The sequence below is a fragment of the Leuciscus leuciscus genome, assembly GCF_965113295.1.
Source record: "Leuciscus leuciscus genome assembly, chromosome: 11".
Classification (NCBI taxonomy): domain Eukaryota; kingdom Metazoa; phylum Chordata; class Actinopteri; order Cypriniformes; family Leuciscidae; genus Leuciscus; species Leuciscus leuciscus.
The window spans coordinates 26,019,235-26,039,411 of record NC_138735.1 but is presented as its reverse complement, the minus strand read 5'-3'; the positions used below and the strand labels follow the sequence as shown (position 1 = coordinate 26,039,411).

Here is a 20,177-nt window from a genome sequence, read left to right as displayed (position 1 = left end):
TGTGTGTGTGATTGATTACCGGTGGAAACCAACACTTTTAAAATGAAAGTGAGCCAATGATTGCTGCCATCTGCTGGTAATTCTACTTATTAATAAAGTCTTTTCACATGTGCTTTTGCATTCATATTTAGACATAAAATCACTTGTATAACAATTACTATTATAACATAATCATATTTTGTCAGAGTTTATTACTTAATTTGTACTGAGCCCTCAGTTTTGACAATTCTACCACAATGATTAATGTGAAACCTGAAAATGGTGATATACAAAGGAGATTTGCAATATGCATTTAGTAACCTATCATTTATTTCAAATATCTATATGTACAACAAAATGTGTGTGTCCAAGCATGCATAAAGTGTATTAAGTATTAATGTTCAAGCCTTTCATTCTTTTTTGTATACGTTATAACATATTCTCCATCATGGATATGTTATGGCATCAGGCTGTCAGCTCTAATATTTCTGGTTGGCCTAGATCCCGCAGCTATAGGCATATTTATTTTTGTTATACTTGAGTATTCAGGCACATGACAGGACCATTGACCCATCCAGATGTCAGTATTTCTATGACTTTTATCTATACATGCAGATTGAGATTTGAGCACCATTACTCAGTGTCTTTAGTTTTAAGCGCATTCTGGTCAACAGTCAAACATGGCATGTAAGCTGCCATATGATCTCCATTAAACGAAATCATTTTTTTGTATAGGCACTGCAACTTAAATGATCAGGCACATTAACATGGTCAATATGACATTATGCATAATATATGACAAAATAGCTTTTCAAGGCACTGATTAAGAAATCATATACAGATATAAAAAAACATGATGAAAAGTATATGATAATGACATGAAAATTTAAAAACATAATAATGCTGACTGTAATTTTGTAAGGAGTTAGCAGGAATTACTGGAAATAACAACAAAAAACTAAAATAATAGACCATTTTAAGATCATTTGGCACATGAAAACATGTAAATAAATATACAATGATTTTGTAAAAAAAAAGTAAACTAATTTAAAACTGATTTTCAAACCAAGTGGTAAAGCTCTTCAAGAAAGCGAATCTAAAGTTAGATTAACATTATGGTGATGATGATGTTTAGCTGTAGGCAACAGGACCTTCAGTTCTGAGTCGGCTCATTTGGAGCGTCCACTGGAGTGTTTGAGTTCGGAGGTAGAAGCTTCATCATGTTAAAAAAGGTGACGACTTGACCAGGAACCTCTGCCAGAACGGACTTAGCGAGCTCCTCTTTAGGAGACTACAGAGAGAGAGAGAGGAGAAAACATTAGTCATCGTATTTTCCTCTATGAGCAGCAGAGTATGGTTTGAGATGGTTATAAGACAGGGCAGACAACATAAGCTTTATGCTGCGGAAAGGCGGAAGGGTTCCGTTAATGGTCTTCGCACACCAGCAGAGTATGGTCAAGACAAGGCAGACAACATAAACCTTATGCTGCAGTCATGTCATGTTGAAATTAACCGGTTTGGCATGGTAATGGATATAACTTTACTTCAATTAACAAAAATGCTTTTTAATAGTTATAGTTTTAGGTACCAAAACCAAAGTATAGTTTAATGTTAACATTCCTAACAAAATAAAAGCTAGCCAACCACCTGACAGACGTGAGCTGTGTCTTGAGAAACTAATACTTTAGGAGTCCAACAACATAAACACGAGTACAAACAGTTTCATAATTGTGATCTGACATAAATGCAGCATAAATTCATCATGCTTTAGAAACCCCTCATGCCTTGCATTTCATTATCATTCAACGTCCTTCCTTTGCCTCAGTTTGTGATGCCTTTTTAGGGCAAATATGGCATCCATGACCACTAATCCTGCAACAGTGAAGGCTGCTTTCAATAACACAGATGAGTCTGAGAAAAAACAGCTTCCTGTCTGACAGCCGAATGCTTTGAGGAGCGCTAGTGTGCATTAAAAACATTCAGACAGACAGGTGCATGGCAGAGGTCAGGTGCAAATAAAGAAGAGAGCCCTACATGTCTATGAGTTTTTTGGCTCGTGTGGAGGCGGCAGGTTTATATAGCTGAAGTAGGATGTGACTTGTTGTGGTAATTCTGCAAGTACACATTGGGCAAGCATTTCCCTTGAGGCCTGAAATGAAATGGACACAAAGGTACAGGTGAGACGCTACAAGCCATTACATGCTATAGGGACTTACATGCTTTATTAAGGGACTAAAACACTATGAATAAAGTTTGTGTTGTTCTGCTCTGCTCAGTGTCTACTGGCATAAAGAATTATGAAAGATGATTTGTTCCATTAATGGTCTTCGCACAAATATTATCCACCGATTTGGACAGAACACCAATAAATGCAGTCTAAATCCTGAACTAATGAAGCCAAATGAATTTTGCAACACTTTTGCTTGTTCTGATTGCTTATTCATATCTTTTAGATAAATGATACAGTAGTATTTTATAAAAAAAAATGTGTTTGTTTCAGCTGTTATTAAATATACAATGCATTTATGCTACTTCTAAAATACATACCTTTTGCAAGAACTATTACATATTTATTTAGTCGAAATTATCGAATCACTTGGCAATTGAATTGCAATTTTTCCCCAAACATGAATAATTAAGAACCCATAATTGTTGAATCAAGGATTTGATCTAGAACCTGAATTGATATATTCCTTGCGATTCCCATCCCTAATTATGGCCAGCATGAATATGCAAATAAAATAATGGAAATAAACATATATCCCCTAGCATATGTTTATATCATATGAAAATGAACATATAAATAAACGTAACTGGAGTATCACTGCTAAAGATAAAATAATACTCCAATTAGTTACGCAATAATGTACACTTCCGTTCAAAATACAAAAAAGTTTGAAGCCAGTAAGATAAAAAAAATAATAATAAAAAAAAATTAACACTTTTATTCATCACAGATGCATAAAATTAATCAAAAGTAGCCAGAAGACATTTATGTTACAAAAAAACACACAACTGTTTTAGAAATTCTAAATAATAAATGTTTCTTGAGCAGAAAAATCAGCAAATTAGAATGATTTCTGAAGGATCATGTGACCCTGAAGACTAAAAGTAATGATGCTGAAAATTCAGCTTTGCATCACAGGAATCAATTACATTTTAAAATATAATCAAATAGAAAACAGTTATTTTATATTTCACAATAATACTGTTTCACTGAATTTTTATCAAATAAAAGCAGGCTTGGTGAGGATAAGAGCATTTTACTGACCCCAAACCTCTGAACGGTAGTGTAGATCTGAAAAAGAATACCTCAGAAAACACAAAAAGCTGCATGAGTTTGACCCCAAAAGAAAAAAAGCGAAAGCAAATGCTAGCCCAAAATAGTTTGTGTACAAAACTCCTCAAACCAGTTTTCCACTCACGTTCTGGAAGTTTCTGAAGGGCACAAACTGCACGATGTCACGCACAGCCGGTTCTCCCGTGATGGACTTCAGACGTCCGTCATCTCCGTCCAGAATCTCCATGTCTCCGAAGTCGGCTTTGCCTACGCCCACGATGATGATCGACATGGGCAAGCGTGAGGCGGCGACTATGGCCCCCCGCGTCTGATCCATGTCAGTGATCACTCCATCCGTGATGATCAGCAGGACGTAGTATTGCTGAAACAAACAGGGGGCGGAGTCAGAGAGACATCAAAGAACCAGTGGATCACATGTTTGAGTTTGGGTTGAACCTCACCGACGCCGTCTTCTGCTGTAAAGCCTGCTGTGCGAAACGAGCCATGTGGTTAATAATAGGAGCAAAGTTCGTAGGTCCGTAAAGTTTGACCTGAGGAAGGCACATCCTATAGGCCTCCACCACTCCCTCCACACCTACGGGAACAGATTACACACACCATTTCTTCTTATGTGAATCACTTTCTTGGTGCTCCAGAGGGTGGAAAACTGATATTGTCACTGTAACATACCTGCACAGAATGGATTTGCAGGATTGAAGTTGAGAGGAAACTCGTGCGACACCTAGGGAAAAAACAATAGTCAAGTCAAGTCAAGTTTATTTGTATAGCGCTTTTCACAATACAGTTTGTATCAAAGCAGCTTCACAGTATTAAATTAAAATAATACAACAAAGTTTGTTTCAAGAGGAATTTATTGATTGATACAATTAAATTAAATATCCCCAAAATATCCCCAACTGAGCAAGCCAAAGGCAACAGTGGCAAGGAACCGAAAAACTCCATCAAGTGACCTAATGGTGTCCTAAAACTCCATCAGGTGACCTAATGGTGTCCTAAAACTCCATCAGGTGACCTAATGGAGAAAAAAAAAAACCTTGGGAGAACCCAGGCTCAGTCGGGGGCCAGTTCTCCTCTGGCATTTATGAGCTAGAGGCCCGATTGTAGTTTGAACTGTAGGATTATATAAATGCCTGGCTGAAGAGATGCGACTTTAATCTAGTTTTAAACTGGGAGAGCGAGTCTGAGCAACGAACAGTATCAGGAAGACTATTCCAGAGTTTTGGAGCCAAATGTGAAAATGCTCTCCCTCCTTTGGTGGTTCTGGATATCCTAGGTATGACCAAAAGCCTTGAATTTAGTGATCTTAAAGAGCGCGATGGATTATAGGGTGATAGAAGATCTGTTAAATAGACTGGAGCTAAGCCGTTTAGGGCTTTATAAGTCAGTAGCAATATCTTATAATTAATACGGAGCTTTATAGGCAATACTAAACTGAGGCTTCTGGGAGTTTGTCACAGTAATAACAGCAGATGTGCTTTCATTTACCTGCCATGAAGGAGGAATCTGGGCGCCAAATCCAAAAGCAGGAAACATTTTGTCACTATAGGATATGAAAAAAAGCATGAGGCATATGTTGTTGTTGTTGTTGTTTTTTAATTATTTTAATGTATGATGAATAAAAAAATGTAACGGGCGTCCTTGTACCTGTCATAGTCCTGGACCACAAGGCCAACTGACCAGATGGCTGAGAGATATTCATTCACACCTTGAGGACTGATGAAATGTAAAGAATCAGGTAACCTGGGGTCACCATTTGACCCAGTGAAGTCCACGCCCACCTGGAGGAGATGGAAGATGTGAACCACATGGGTATGACACGAGTAACCTCGATCCAACATGAAGGAATAGAAATCATCAAGATATAGTACAAACAAATATAAGTCTTTGCAAAAATTCCTGTCTTTTTATACATCACAAATAAAAAAAATAACAAATTAAAAAGTATTTATATTTAAATATATAATGTTATTATTTAGTATTAGTACTGTTTTTATAATTTATATTGTTTTTTAAACATATTTATATGTATTAATATATATATGAATACGATATACGATATATTATGATATATGAAATATATGCTTTGTCAGCAAATACAACAGCAAATACAATTCTATGCAAACATGTATGCATGTATAATAAATTAAGTAATGAAATAATACCTAAATAAATATATTATTTATATTCTAAATATAACTTTTATTTTATTTATTAATTAGTATTATATATTAGTATTTATAATACTTTTTATGTGTATTATAAAACATTGTAATACATGCTGTCTGTTCATAAATAAATGTGTCTATATATATATATATATGTGTGTGTGTGTGTGTGTGTGTGTGTGTGTGTGTGTGTGTGTGTGTGTGTGTGTGTGTGTGTGTGTGTGTGTGTGTGTGTGTGTTTGTATATATATATATACACACACACAAAATATATATACAGTATATAATAAAAATTATAATACAATTTTAATTGAAAATAAATGTATCACATTTATGTGAAAATAAAGCAACACACAGATGTTAATAGAAAAGTAAGACTTTCTGTATAATTGAAGTTGAATGTAGAACTTACAGTAAAATTTATCTGGCAGCCTCCCATGATGTAGTCTAGAAAGGTGTATTCCCTGGTAATCTGAGACATCAAACAACCATGTCCAGAAGCGTTTTGCATAATGTAATGTGAGGAATGTTTAAAATGAAATCAGACGAGTATGCTTAAATGTCACCGTACCTGACAAACTTTCACACTCACAACTCCAGAATTCTTATAATTTTTCTTCTTCTGTTTCTTCTTACTGTTTATACAGTCAAACTCGGCCTGAAGGAGACAAATCAGCTGCTTTAGTTCAGAAACCTTCACACATTCATCGGGTACGGAAATCAAAAGTGTGTTCAGGATAATCCCACCGGAGCGCTGCGGGAGGCCGTTTGAAGACGCTTCATAGTGGTCTCAAAAATCCCAATCAAATCATGAGATCCGTCGTTGTCGTAATCGTAACATTCAACCTAAAAAAGGGGGTTGAAAAATACAGCATGAAGTGATCTTAGGTGAATGATATTGGAGAATAAAAGAGAAGGGAATTGAGAGAGGTCATGCAAAAAAGCCCACTAAATGAAGAACCATAGATAAGCACAGATCTATGGGTCACTCTCTTCTCTTCATTCAAAAACTAGTTAGACACCAGGAAAACAGCACACCAAACAGGTTAGTTCGAAGACCCTGTTTAAACCTGGTATTAAGACGACGCTAAATGTGACCCTGGAGCACAAAACCAGTCACATGGGTACATTTTCTGAAATTGAGTTTTATACATCATCTGAAAGCACAATAAATAAGCTTTCCATTGATCTATGGTTAGGATAGGACAATATTTGACTGAGATACAACTATCTGGAACCTGAGGGTGCAAAAAAATCTAAACATTGAGAAAATCGCCTTTAAAGTTCTACAATTATGTTGGCGATAGTGCTGCATTCACTCACAAAGATAAATGTTTTATATATTTACGGTAGGAAATGTACAAAATATCTTCATGGAACATGATCTTTACTTATTATCCTAATGATTTTTGGCATAAAAGAAAAATCGATAATTTTGACCCATACAATGTATTGTTGGCTTTTGCCACAAAAATACCCGTGCGACTTGTGACTAATTTTGTGATCCAGGGTCACAAATACAGGTGTAGATGGGGTTTAAAACGTTTTGACCTTGTACACTTTCGACCACTGTAGTCGAAAATGCATTCGACCGGATTGCTTTTGTAGTGAAAACAGTCATGTGGTCAAACAGCCACAAAAGACCGTTTTCTCTCCGCCTACTGACCTGACGCGGAAACATTATGGGTAACGCGATAGCCAGACAGCATTTAAACTTTGTCGGCGGAAGACCCAAATTTGGTTTGAAGTCGATATCTCGCCCTCGTCCACTTGTGATCTGATCGACTAAAACTAATACCAGGTGTAAACAGGGCCTAAGTGAAGAAATGTATGAAAGATGTTCTAGATGGGCAACCTGCCATCTCCACTGTCGTCTACATAAGATTAGAAAAAAGAACATTCTCCGAATCCTTTTCTAGAACAGCGAGTCTTTCTGAGGAAATTGCGTAATTTGTACTCCATGACTTACTATTGAAATACAGTAATTAACAGTATTGTGAACGCAGTTATATTTTAATTTACAGTAACTGTTTAATGTGTAATGCAAATATAAAATTTAAATAAGTATAATTAATTATACTCAAGACTAAAATTTCATCATTTGATATTGTTTTTAGTATTATTATTACTTTTTATTACTATTCATAATCATTGGTATTATGTATCTGTATTATTACTTTTTATATACATTCATAATCATTGTATTTTGTGAATCATAATGTTCTTCAATACATATGTGGGGAGAGTGACTTTGGGTGACTTTGAGTGTGTGCGGGGAGAGACTGAAAGTATTTGCAGTGTATAGTTTCCAGTGGAATAGTATATACATTCCTATGTTAATGGAAACAACATGCCATTATCATTATCTGGTAATGTAGTTTTTTTTTTTGTCAGCATATAAGAACTGAAATTCTGTGTCTATGGCAGAGAAGATGACCAAGAAGCTGGAATGAAGACCTTTGTTTGGTCCATTGTCACTCTCTCCTATGTCTTATATAAAAATAAATAAATAAGAGATCTCTTGACAAAATAACTGGTGTCTGTTTCCATGAAATTAAACAACAGGGGAAAAGCAAGATTTTTAAATCTACAATACACAACTTAAAAAAAAAAAAAAATTGTATTATTTTAATAATATAATTGTATATATTCTACATATTTATAGATTCTATTTAATTAATTTTGTTTTTCTATCAGTAAATTCGCATATCCCATTCATCACCATTTCATTTGAACGAGTTGTAATAAATAAATGAATTTGACCAAAATTATACTAAATTGCTTTTCACTGTTTATGTACTTTTTTTAAATGCCTTACACATATCCAGAAAAATGGTCTTTGTCCCTCCACTTTCTGTCCATTATTTTACCTTTGGGGCAATTGTGGCCTTGTAACTCGATTCTAAATACTGTGTGTCCATGGTTTGTAGTGTGTGTGTGTGTGTGTGTGTGTGTGTGTGTGTGTTCAATACTCACTGCTCCTAATGTGTGTGCACTAACTTGGATGGGTTTAACGCAGAGGACAGATTCCGAGAATGGGTTGCAACTTGCAATACTTGGCTTTCACTTCACTTCAGTCCTATTAATTCACCTTTATTCATATTTCATCTTATTTGAACCATTTGGGTATTATGAATGCTTGTTTCCACCAGGGAATAAAAAAATAAAAAAGGTAATTCTGACTTTTTACTCATAACTGCAAGTTTTTTTTCGCAATTCTGACTTTTTTTTCTCCGAATTGAGATATAAACTCAAAATTGCGAGATAAAACATAATTGTGAGTTTATATCTTGCAATTCTGACTTTATAACTTGTAATTGCGACTTCATATCTCAGAATTTTGACTATAAAAAAATCAAAATTGTGAGATAAAAAGTCACAATTACCTTTTTTATTCCATAGCAGAAACATAGCTTTCATTGGTTTTGTTTCTTTAAGTTTAGCATTAACCTTTCAAATGAAAATGTAAGGATTTCAAAATTTTCCGATACAAATGCCATTGTTTCCTGAGAATGACCTTAGTAGTAAAAGAGTTCACACATGAAATGACCTCATTCAGGAAACAACAGTTTGACAGAATCGCTCCCTTCTACTGATCTATGAAAGACACACTAGCAGCTATTCAGCGACACACACATTTATGAATCAGACATTCTGATGAAAAATACCTTCTTGTATGCTGACAGTGAGTTTCCCATTAAGATGCTTTTGCAAGAAAAATCAAAAAGTCACTGATTGTAAGCCACCAAAAAACCCTCTGTCTGACAAGCCAAAGCAAAGCCAGAGTTGCATAGCCTGTACAATTAAGCCAGAACAATTACAAAATGTTAATCTAAGAGGCAAGCATTTCATATGACACTTGTGTTAGCACAGGGAGCCTTTTTAACATTATAATACATTTTCATAAGGACCAATAAACACAGACTCTACCTTGATTGGTTTCTCCATGTCCCCTGCACAAAGAGACCGTAGAGGGACTTTAAAAGGCCTCCAGCAAGGATTCAAGTTATACTTCACCACCTGGTATAAAAGATAACCATTAACACTTACAATAAACATTAACAACAACCATTCAGAAACTTTAAAGGGGACCTATTATGCCTCTTTCAAAGTGTTGTAATTTGTTTTTGTGGTCTACTAGAATAGGTTTTCATGCTTGAATGTTCAAAAACACATTCTTTTTCACATATTTGACATTGTTGCAGCACCTCTCTTCCCAGTCCTTCCAGTAACGCTCTGGGGTTTCCCCAAAGCATAGCCAACTATGGTCGCAAGTTCTGTCATAATCAGCATAGTTCAACGAGTCAGTGTTTCCAGAAACCATAGTTCCAATAAACATTCGCAAGCATCATCACAAATTTGTGTGGTTGTAACGACACAGCTCTCGAACTGTGGTTAGAAGCATCGTTTCTTGTTTGCATGACATGTGGACTTAAATCCTTATCGTGAACAAAATAAGCAAGCTGACATTCAGTGCAATCTATACATTTCATTTCGAATACATACAAATTTTATTTACGTCTTTTAGTTTGTCAAAAGATTTAAAGCACCGTTATTTAAGAGTGTGCATGTGCGTACATGTTCTAGTATGTAAGAATCTGGAAATAAACCAAAATTTAGGAATTAGTCCTTAAATCACCGGAATTTAGCAAAAAAAAATAATGATCTCAAACTGATTTATTAAAAGAAGTTATTACTCCACCACGTGCATGACATCATTATCCAACGTGGTTGAATGACAAATTTGCGACAAAGCAGTTTCAGGAAATAGTCATGACTAGCTAATTGATTTCTTCAATGATGCATCGTACTATGGTAGTTAAGCAGCGAGTTACGCTGTTGTATGGGAAACGCAACCCTCTTTAGATCCTGTCTCTATAAAGCCTCCTTCCGAAAACCACAATGTGCACTGATTAGTCGACTGGACCAGTGTGTTGTGATTGGTCAACCTCTTTTAGCGTGTGTGTTTTGGAAATGTCACACTCTTACCATAATTGTGAGTTAAATCAGACTACTAACTCGACCAGGCCTCGTCCCTTTTCTTTCGCGTTTGGCTTGGAAAAAATTCTTTAAATGAGGAATATTTTGTAATGTGTGTGTTCCTGGAAGAAAACTGAAGACTACAATCAAGGCGTTTCAGGGAGTTCAGAAACAGTGTGCACTGATATATTATTATTATTATTATATTATGCAGACATTTTTCATGCTCAAACAGCAACATTACACACTAAAGAAAGTTTAATATGTAATAAAGCATAATAGGACCCCTTTAAGTTTGTGTACATCTACATACAAACACACAACACACAATGCACCTCAGTTCTGTGAGCAAGCTGCCAGCCTGTTTCCGTCTGCCTGTAAAATTCCAGGTACGGGTCTGATTTTCCAAGGAAATCCTGCAACAAATTCCACATTTAGACATCGAATGCATTTTACCATTTAAAAGTAAAGATAATTCACAAACTCACGTCTTACCTTTTTGTCCAATTTTCTGGCCTCCACCTCAAAATTCACAACTCTGTTGTCCTTGATTTCCTCTGCGCTGATCTAATGTGATCAAATATTTGCTGTTACAACACGGCAATGGTGATCATATGGACAAAGACATACAGTACCATTCAAAAGGTCAGCACAACTTTTGTTCATCAAGGAAGCATTAAATTAATCGAAAGTGACATACAGTTTGGACTGGCGGTCTGGTTCTGGTCTTAGTTTAGTTGTGTGCCAGAACTAATGCTTAGCTTGATTTCTTTTGAACTTTCAATTCATCAAAGAATCCTGAAAAACTGTATCATGGTTTCAACATTAACATTTAATATTTTTCTTGAGCAGAAAAATCAGCCTATTAGAATGATTTGTGAAGGATCGTGTGAGACTGGAGTAATGATGCTGAAAATGTACCTTTGCATCACAGGAATAAACTACATTTTTTAAATATATTAAAATAGAAAACATTGTTATTGTAATAACATTTCACAATATTACTGTTTTTACTCAACAAAAAAAAAGTATCTGCAGCCTTGGTGAGCAGAAGACACTTACCAACCAATCTTACCCACCCCATACTTTTTAATGATAGTTTATGTATCACTGATTATTCCTTACATATTCATGTGAACTTTCAGTTGATATGAATATGCTGTTAAATATCATGGACATTCACCGTAATTGTTCCCTTTCCTGCAGGTTTTTTGTTCTTCAGCACCAAAGGTCTCGTCAGCTTGCAACTGGAAACAATCTGTACAGAAATTGAAAAAAAGGGGGGGGGAAACACATTAGATAATATTAAAAAAATAATTAAAACATGGATGCTTTGTTATACACTCAACTGTCTTACCTGACCCAACGAGCACTCAAACTCGCCCAGGAAGTCGTCATCACTTAAATCGATGGTTTTATTGTCAATATCATAAACTGCAAATCTGAGTTTCTGAACGATCTCAAAGTAGTAATCAACGACAAACTTCTTGGCAAATTTTGGGTTCAGGCAGTTCTTAACCCTCTCAGTTCTGTCGACCTACGAAACAAAAGCACGTTCTGTTTTTAAATATTCATTTTCACATAGACAGACATTTGAACAATTTGCACAACAAGTCGACTGACTTCAAACCACTGGTTTCCAGATGCATTGAGCAGGACACACAACGGGTCGGATTTGGACCCCACATCCATGTCCAGCAGGTTTTCACAGGAGACCGTCAGCTCCACTTTGGACACACACTGAGTTGCCATTGGACTTGCTGAACTTGCCATGGGAACTGAAAGCATTTGTGATAAAATAGGATTTTTAAGCCACAAAACTGGCAAATAGTCATATTAGGAACAATCCAGTGGTTTCATTCCCCTTCGTGTTCAATAACATGATGTGGCCTCTATAACCACTACTTAAATAGGCCAAGTAGCAATATGTATGATAAGGTCATATATATCATTTAGGCCTACTTCATTTTTTAAGGCTAGTTTTTAGCACCTAGACATGTACAGGGGTTGGATAATCAACCTGAAACACTAGCCAATATAGCTTGAGTTATAAGCAAAGTTTTAGTTTCCCACGCTACTTATTTGTTCGAATGGTCTGACTTGTCAGAACACATTCTGTTTGAATCCAACTGGTTCTGCAGCTAAAGTACGACAGTGTGAATATAGTTTAGAATCAATAAAGGATTTATTCAGTGTTTCTAGTTTTGTTTCGTTGTAAATAGATGTTTCATTTGAACTGATAATGGTGGTTTGCATTCTCCCTGCTCAATTAAAGTCATAGCGTACTTTGAACATCTCATTTGTACTATAACATTACTAGTCACACATGACATAACCACACTTATTGTAGTAACCACATTTACAGTATATATGCCAAGACCCAAAAGTGATGTCCGGACAAGGAAAATTGACCCATCACACATAAATTTAAGCAAATACATGTAATTAATTACAACATATAATAATAAAGCCAAAGTTTATGTATGTGTTTAAGCAGTTTACTTTGTATAATGTATAATAATCATAGTTATATTTTAGTGTAATCTTATTTAAGTGTGAATAATACAGTAGCGTGAGTAATTTAGGCCTCTGCACTGCAGTGATTGACAGGTGTGTGTGTGTGGGTGTGTGGTGGAGTTGAGCAGAGTGATCTGTAGGCTACAGTAATTTGAACAGAAACCTTAGGCATGAGAGGAGGTGTGTGAGGAGGAACAATGGAGGCTCTTGAATGGAAAATTTTACTTAATATCAGAGCACAGTCAGTCATCTTATGTCAGATCTCACCACAGATCATAGATTTCGAAGACTTGTTTTAATAGATGCTCAATACGTGATAAAAGTTATTTATCCTTACAGTAAACTAGGGTACCAGATGGCAATATACCATAATGTTTTCTTATACTAAATTGTTCATATTATACCATGGTATATGTAGCCTAAATGAACTCCAAGGTACTTCTCACAAATAGCTTTGGGCATGTAAAAAATAACTGGTACGTGATCAGGGTTATTATAGTTAACTGAAACTGAAACCAAAAACATTAAAAGAATTGTTACTTAATAGCGTTAACTGAAATAAAATATAAAAAACAAATGTATTTTATTTCAGCTATTTGCTGATTTTCATTAAGTGTATCGCCTACAAAATTAACTAAAACTTGATTAACTTGATGTACTAAAATAACAAAAAATAAATAAAGTTAAACAGTTATGCAGAAACATATTCACAATAAAATTAGAGCATGAATAAATAAAAAGGTGCCAGATAATAAAACACATATAAAAAGTTACCAAGTTACTGCTCTATCAATATTAAACTAAGTAATTCATGTAGGCTACATACTAACGCCGTTTTGATTTTGCATTTGACACATACGGTAGCCTATAGATATGGATCAGCTAGAGACACATTTATGTTTACAATGACGTCATCATCTTACATTGGGCAATACTCATGTTGCTACGGAAATAATTGCGTTCACTACAATTTTGTACCGTGAAGATCTCGATTTCAAGCCATGAAAATAGTCTGAATAGCTTACCTCGGGTAGTTAGTAGTTGGTGTCTGACAAGGAAAGTTAATAGTTTTGGTTTAGTCTGGTTTCTCTTTCCTTGTGTCTCGATGATGTGAGGCTGGCTGTTATAAACCTATAGTTAAATAGCCGAGTCCCCAGACCCTAATGTAAAGCGACTGTTTTGATCTGTACTTGAGGGAGTGGGACCGTTGAGAATGAGCCGCCCCGCTGGCAACACTGCGCATGCGCGGTAGAGTAGGAAACATGACTGTGACAGCCAGTCAGTGGGAGTGTCTCCACAAAGGGCAAGTTGCACACTGAATTCAGAACCGCATACTACTAGCATACTTCTCTTCCTATATTCCCCTGTTTCTTTCTATGGCACAAATAGTAAAAGTAGAGTGTTAGAAAGCGGTTTTGAATTCAGCAATGTTATGGCCAATAGCAGTTTCACCAAGCAGTAGTAATCAGTCTTACTTCTCCAATTCAAATTAGGCCGTGAGCAGTAGGTTATGTAACTTCAGGCAGTAACAACTAATTTAAATTATTCCAGTCTAAATATCTTGAAAGTAAGCAGGAAATACAGAGAGAGGATTTAAAAGCAATTCAGTATAAGGGGGGGAATTGTTACAGGGATAAGTCATGGTAGGCTACTGTGAAACATTTCCAAACACAAAACTATCTCTCACCATAAAAAAGCAACAACAGCAAAATTAATCAAATTGAGAAGTCGATATATTTATTTGAACAAAAAGTATTATGTACTATAATAATGTCAGACAGAGAAACAGATAAAACTGTGCTGATAGTCTCTATGGAAACTCTTAAGGATTGTGCCACTTACCAAGAAGTATTCAAGAATATATTCGTTACAAACAATCTTTCATCGTTTTAAGTATTTGGTTTATTTAGTTACAATGTTTTAAAAGTGACTAAACTTCATTAAAATGCCATAAACAGCAATAAACACAAAAATTCTTCATCAGTTGAACTAAGCAACATATATCTGTTCAGCCTACATTTATTACAGTAAGTTTATACACTAGCTATATTCATTTTGGAGCTGGTGTATTTGTGAATGACTCATATAAGCGGCCCTTTAAAATTAAAAAAAATTATCTTAAAGTAGATAGTTGTCAACCTTGAAACATTTGAAATATATAATCCAATTGTCAATATAAACTTTTTTTATTTTTAAAAAGCCTAATGAGCATAGGCAGTGCTGGTTTACTGTTCAATTTTCACAAAAGATATAAAACACACATATGACAACAATATTTTACAGTAAAACAGGAACCAAATCAGACAGATTGCAGCAGTCTAGTGTGCCACTAAAATACTTGGGACTTCCCAGTGCACAATTCCTTTAGATGGTTCAGCTCTTCTGTCATTTCCTGGTTCTGGCTCTCCATCATGGTGATGCGCATCTCTAAGCTCCGCACATAGTCCTTCTGCCTGCGTCTGTAGTCTTTGGCCGCCGCCCTGCAAAAAGCACAAGCAACACGGGCAACACACCACATTGACTGGCTCTGGAGCCTCTGGCCTCCAGCAAACACACATGCACACATCACCATCTTTCACACGAGGGACTACACAACCATGCAGCTGTCATCTTATCGAATATTACGAGCGGTGGCTAGACATTGCGTGAAAAGCACGTTTGCCAATTTGTGGCAGCTCTGTAAACGATATAGTCTTTAGTGTTCGGCTTGCAATGGACTGTTATTCGGTTTTGTGACAGTATAGGTCTTTAAGAGCCTTGAGTTCTTCAATGAGCATCTTGTTCTGTTTTTCAAGCACGGCAACTCGGTTCTCGAGACATTTGACATATTCTTTCTTCTTCCGCCGGCATTCCCGGGCAGCTTCCCTGGAAGCAACAACAGAGAGGCTCTGTGAGCATGAAATCCAGTAAATCTTACATATTGTTTTCAGGTCCCACTTCATGCAAGTCAGAAATGCAGAATATCATCGTGGCAAGCATGGAAAACGCAAATTAAGTCCAAACCGGGAAAGCTTGAGTTGTGAGTACTTGTATATGTGCATGTGCAACGCGAATGATTCCACAAGCCAAGTTTTTCTATTCTAAGCATTGCCATGAACAAAGAAAGCTTTTAGCACATGCTCCACACACTGAGACATCATTTTCAAACCCAAGATAAAACAAGTATGAAAGCTGAAAGCAGGCCAATGGATGCAAAAGAAGAACTTGTGAGGCCACAGATGCGGAAAGAGCTGATGGAAAGACCAACAAACACACTAAGACAGACAAGCTGCTTGTAATATCATGCAAAAAGAATAGGCTGATATAATGATTTCATGCTCTAAGGCTACAGAATACAGTGGTAATCCTGGAATGGGGAAGGATGTCTGGGCGTTACCTGTTTTTCATTAGTCGGTGTTCCCTCTTGCGTGACACGTCATCATCCAGCTGCTGAGGGCTGGGAAGAGACCCTGATGAGCTGTCATTTACCTGGGATTGTCCAGATGCGGGAGAGGAAATCTGATATGCAGACATACCTCCAGGGGTGGCTGCAAACACACATAAACACATCCGTTTACAGAGGAACAGTTCTTTTCAAAGACTTTTATTAGAAAACATTTACTGATAATGTTGTTACAAACACGAATATTTTTATTTTGCTGGCAAGTAGTTGAGTTTTTGACTAGGGCTGGGCAAAAAAATCGATTTTTCGATTAATCGTTTTTTAAAATGTGGTCGATTCAAAATCGATTCTCAAACGCCAAGAATCGATTTTTTTCCATCTTTATGTATTAGTTTTCCTCCACTGTTCATAGGCTTGCAAACTCAATTTTATAGCTAATGCTGTGAGATTTTATGGTAGTTTTATCTAAATCATAAAATAACCTCAATTAGTGCTGCACGTTTAATCATATCGCAATCGCTATGACAAGCCTATACGCAATTAGGCTATATGACCAAAATGCTGCCAAAATGCTGTCGTGACTGTGACAGAAAAACTTGCGATGATATCGTGCGTGCGCACAAGACAGCACAGAATAGAATTATCTTTCGCGCTTGAACAAAGAACACACACAATTATGGCAAAATGTATTTTTGTCGAATATCTTTATAACATAAGAGCAGTCTTATGACGAACGTGAAGAGTTGTGCCTCGTGAGAGAATGAGTCCGCGTGTGAGTTCCGTGTCTCGGTCAACAGCGGCTGGTCTTAAAGGGACAGTACACTGTAGCCACTAATTATCTCTGTCATTTAAGTTAATCAAAGAACAAAGAGAACAGAGAAAAACACTCACTGCTCTTGAATAAAGAACTTTTGTAACTTTGATTAGTCAATATATAATTTATAATTAATGCAACACAGACTGTTTGATCATTTTATTCAATTTCTGTATGGCCTAGCTGTTAGACAGGAAGGGCACATATTATATTATATGCAACGTTTTTATATGTGGGTTTATGTGCGGATTGTTAACCTGTTTGATCAAGACATGCGACTGTTCTGACTTGTCCAATTTTCAGCATCAATTTTTCATCTTGCATCAAAATCCTGTCTAGTCATTGTATGCATTTGAAATATAGAGTTGGGTTCTGTTTTAATGTACCCAAGTGTACCTAAAATAAAAAGAGTTTAATATACAGGTTTGTAGCTCTTAATTTCTTTTTATTAATTAAACACTTGAAAACTTGTTCACTTTTTTTTCTTTTCTTTTTCTTTTTTTAATAAATATAGGATTTGTATTTAATATTCATTGAGTGAGTCGAATCGAAATTAATTTAGAATCGAAATTGGAAAAATCGAATCGAAATCGAATCGAATTAGAGCTTGCAAATCGAAATCGAATCGAATTGTAACATCTGAATCGATACCCAGCCCTATTTTTGACCCTGCTAATATTTTTTTTGGCCACAAAAATACCAAAATAATATTTCATTTTTATATTTATAATTATCAATAAACTGTATGTTTTCTCTACAAATGAATAAAACTATTTACAACAAATGACCCAAATCTCTCTCACATTGGTCCCAGGTCATATTTATTGTTTAGCCCTGCACCAGCAATATTTTAAGCAATAACAGTACATTGTTGTGGTTATTGTTCTGGCTGTGCTGGGCATTACTGCTATTCCAGTTATATACAGAGGTCTCAAAGAGTATTTGGACACTAATGGCACGCTATGAACACTTATGCATATAAGGTCAAAATATTAAACAATTGTAAACCATTTTAATGCAAGATATCAAACAAAACATTTCACAAAAAGAAGTGTTCTAAAGCTTTTTTGGGCCCACTTCATAACCAAGATAATGAGTGAGTAATTGTTTTTATCCAAGGGCACTGTGTATGCAATAAAAAAATAAATAAATGAATCAATCAATCAATCAATCTGAAAATAAATGGTTTAGTAGAGTTAACATTACAACAAAAACAACTAATTACTTTCCAGGAAATTTATTCTAAGTTTCCTCTTACATGAATTATAAAATTCAAGGTTTTCCAGGGTGAGTGGAACCCCTGACAGTTTGCAACAAACATGTCAATTAGTCAGGCTATAATACTCTTAGTATTAAGGATCCTGTGTCGGACCAGCGTACACCTGAGAAGGCGGTGAGAGTGTATAGATACTAAAGACCTGTGAGCTCGTGTGATTGAGGTAGTTATTGTAGCTTCTTGACGGGACGCCGTCACAATCCTTCAGGGAAGTATTGGATTGGATTGTAAGTATTCAGGGAATTACCTTGAGATACTGTAGTTATTATTATTAACAACTGAAAGTTGTTTAAATTGTCCGTGGTGAAGAAGTCAGATTTAGGTTGTATTCGTATTGAGAATTTCCACAACAGAGTTCATTCTGAAGTCTGATATCAAGAGTCCATGAATATCACCATGCTACTAAACAGGCCTAAGGATCAACAGAATCAAATGTCTGCAAGGTCCACAGGCATTGAAATAATACCCACTAGAGATCAGCAAACACATTGTGTTGCCACTGAGTATGTCACATTGCTAGACTGTACACCGATCTACTCGAGGTGAGGTTATAAACTGGATTTCACACCAATGAAGGCTCCAACATATTTGTGCAGCGTGCAACATGCAACCATCCTGCTCTTTTGAAAGCAGAGTGAATCAATTTCCACCAGAAGCCGCAAACTATGTGGTCACAAGTCACATATTACACCAAGCGGCAGGTCACATGGGAGACTTGCACGATTGAAAGTTCTTACTTTTTGATCTCTCTTCACTGAAACTAATGAAATAAATGTACAAAGCTTATGAACAATTAAAAAATTACACACAGCAAAATAAGCAACATATCTTTACGTCTCTGATTCTCGTTGTCTCCTTGGAGACTGTGGCACAGTCTAAAAGATGATTAATTTAGAAGTCTTGCTCTCGCAAAAGGAGCTGCTTGTATTCACAGCATGACTCTGAACTGACGTCAATGTACATCTTATTTTCTCTTCAGCATTTACATTTCCCTGCTGGTGTTCAATTCCAGGAAACATGATGACGTCAGCTGCACTGTGAGTGGGCAGCGCATTCATGCGTTTCAGAGAGAGAGAGAGCGAAAGAGGTGCTGAGAGAAACAAGTGAGGGTAACAGAGGGACTCAACAGGGAGCAATAAAATCACTTATGTAATAATTAAATTTTCTAGCCTGTTGCATGCTGTAGAGATGACCCATAGCAAGAATATAATAAGAAAACAGATTCAATACTCAAGAAAATCGTACATCATTTTCTCAGTACCTTCTCTGTGTGTCTCTACCAAAACTTCAAAGTTTGTTTGGGCATTTGAAATATTGATTGTCTGTTCATATTATCTGAACACTGTCAAATCAAATTTAAAATTACCCAACCAAATCCAGAGGAAAAACAACCAAAATAAACGGAGGCGTTTTAAATGCAATCTTTAAATGTATTAAATGTATTGTTAAATGTGGTTAAAAGCGCATAATAACCACAAGAAACAGCCAACGTACCTGATTCTGTCTCATCTCCAGTCACAGCCATATATAGTGAGCTGAAAGCTAGTCTGTCTCTCTCTGCTGTCAGCATGCAATGATGCCCAAACCACAAGCTAAGTGTGCAGTCACTGTCAGGGCCATTGACATCACTATGACATCATTGGCCTCCTGATGTCAGTAACGCAGTGGCTAGCGGAGCCAGCCCTTCCTTCCCCCACCCCCCTCTGTCAGACCAAAGCAGACTATAGAAGCAAAGGCAGTTTTTTAATGTATAATACTGTCTC

General features: G+C 36.2%; 2 protein-coding genes across 3 annotated transcripts; both read right to left on the bottom strand.

Annotated features, from left to right (window-relative positions):
* Positions 1 to 291: 291 nt before the first annotated feature.
* cpne3 (copine III) lies at positions 292 to 14,188 on the bottom strand. Of its 2 annotated transcripts, XM_082183680.1 has the most exons (17): positions 13,968 to 14,188; positions 12,049 to 12,203; positions 11,783 to 11,962; positions 11,609 to 11,683; positions 10,921 to 10,992; positions 10,761 to 10,841; positions 9,376 to 9,465; positions 6,193 to 6,291; positions 6,017 to 6,103; positions 5,858 to 5,917; positions 4,925 to 5,058; positions 4,766 to 4,820; positions 3,950 to 4,001; positions 3,721 to 3,854; positions 3,405 to 3,641; positions 2,014 to 2,128; positions 1,131 to 1,270 (listed from the first exon to the last, which is right to left on the bottom strand). In XM_082183680.1, the coding sequence occupies exons 2-16, from the start codon at positions 12,196 to 12,198 to the stop codon at positions 2,018 to 2,020; spliced, it is 1,617 nt and encodes a 538-aa protein (XP_082039806.1). In that variant the 5' UTR covers positions 12,199 to 12,203; positions 13,968 to 14,188; the 3' UTR covers positions 1,131 to 1,270; positions 2,014 to 2,017. The 2 variants fall into 2 exon arrangements, with proteins under 2 accessions (XP_082039805.1, XP_082039806.1); XM_082183679.1 differs by lacking the exon at positions 2,014 to 2,128 and having other exon boundaries at positions 292 to 1,270.
* Positions 14,189 to 14,657: 469 nt separating this feature from the next.
* On the bottom strand, positions 14,658 to 20,046 carry cremb (cAMP responsive element modulator b). The gene is made up of 3 exons (XM_082183725.1): positions 19,909 to 20,046; positions 16,319 to 16,469; positions 14,658 to 15,807 (listed from the first exon to the last, which is right to left on the bottom strand). Exons 1-3 carry the CDS (start codon positions 19,982 to 19,984, stop codon positions 15,663 to 15,665), a joined length of 372 nt encoding a protein of 123 aa, XP_082039851.1. The 5' UTR covers positions 19,985 to 20,046; the 3' UTR covers positions 14,658 to 15,662.
* Positions 20,047 to 20,177: the final 131 nt, after the last annotated feature.

What these genes read in the sequence shown, in the direction of transcription:
- cremb (XM_082183725.1), bottom strand. Translation starts at nt 19,984, where the DNA reads ATGCTGACAGCAGAGAGAGACAGACTAGCTTTCAGCTCACTATATATG. An exon ending in TGGAGATGAGACAGAATCAG is followed by an intron (nt 16,470 to 19,908) that starts GTACGTTGGCTG and finishes GTGTGTTTGCAG; the next exon opens with CCACCCCTGGAGGTATGTCT. An exon ending in CACCGACTAATGAAAAACAG is followed by an intron (nt 15,808 to 16,318) that starts GTAACGCCCAGA and finishes TGTTGCTTCCAG; the next exon opens with GGAAGCTGCCCGGGAATGCC.
- cpne3 (XM_082183679.1), bottom strand. Translation starts at nt 12,198, where the DNA reads ATGGCAAGTTCAGCAAGTCCAATGGCAACTCAGTGTGTGTCCAAAGTG. An exon ending in GTGGTCCAGGACTATGACAG is followed by an intron (nt 4,821 to 4,924) that starts GTACAAGGACGC and finishes CATATCCTATAG; the next exon opens with TGACAAAATGTTTCCTGCTT. An exon ending in CCTTCAGAAACTTCCAGAAC is followed by an intron (nt 1,271 to 3,404) that starts GTGAGTGGAAAA and finishes CTCTCTCTGTAG; the next exon opens with TCTCCTAAAGAGGAGCTCGC.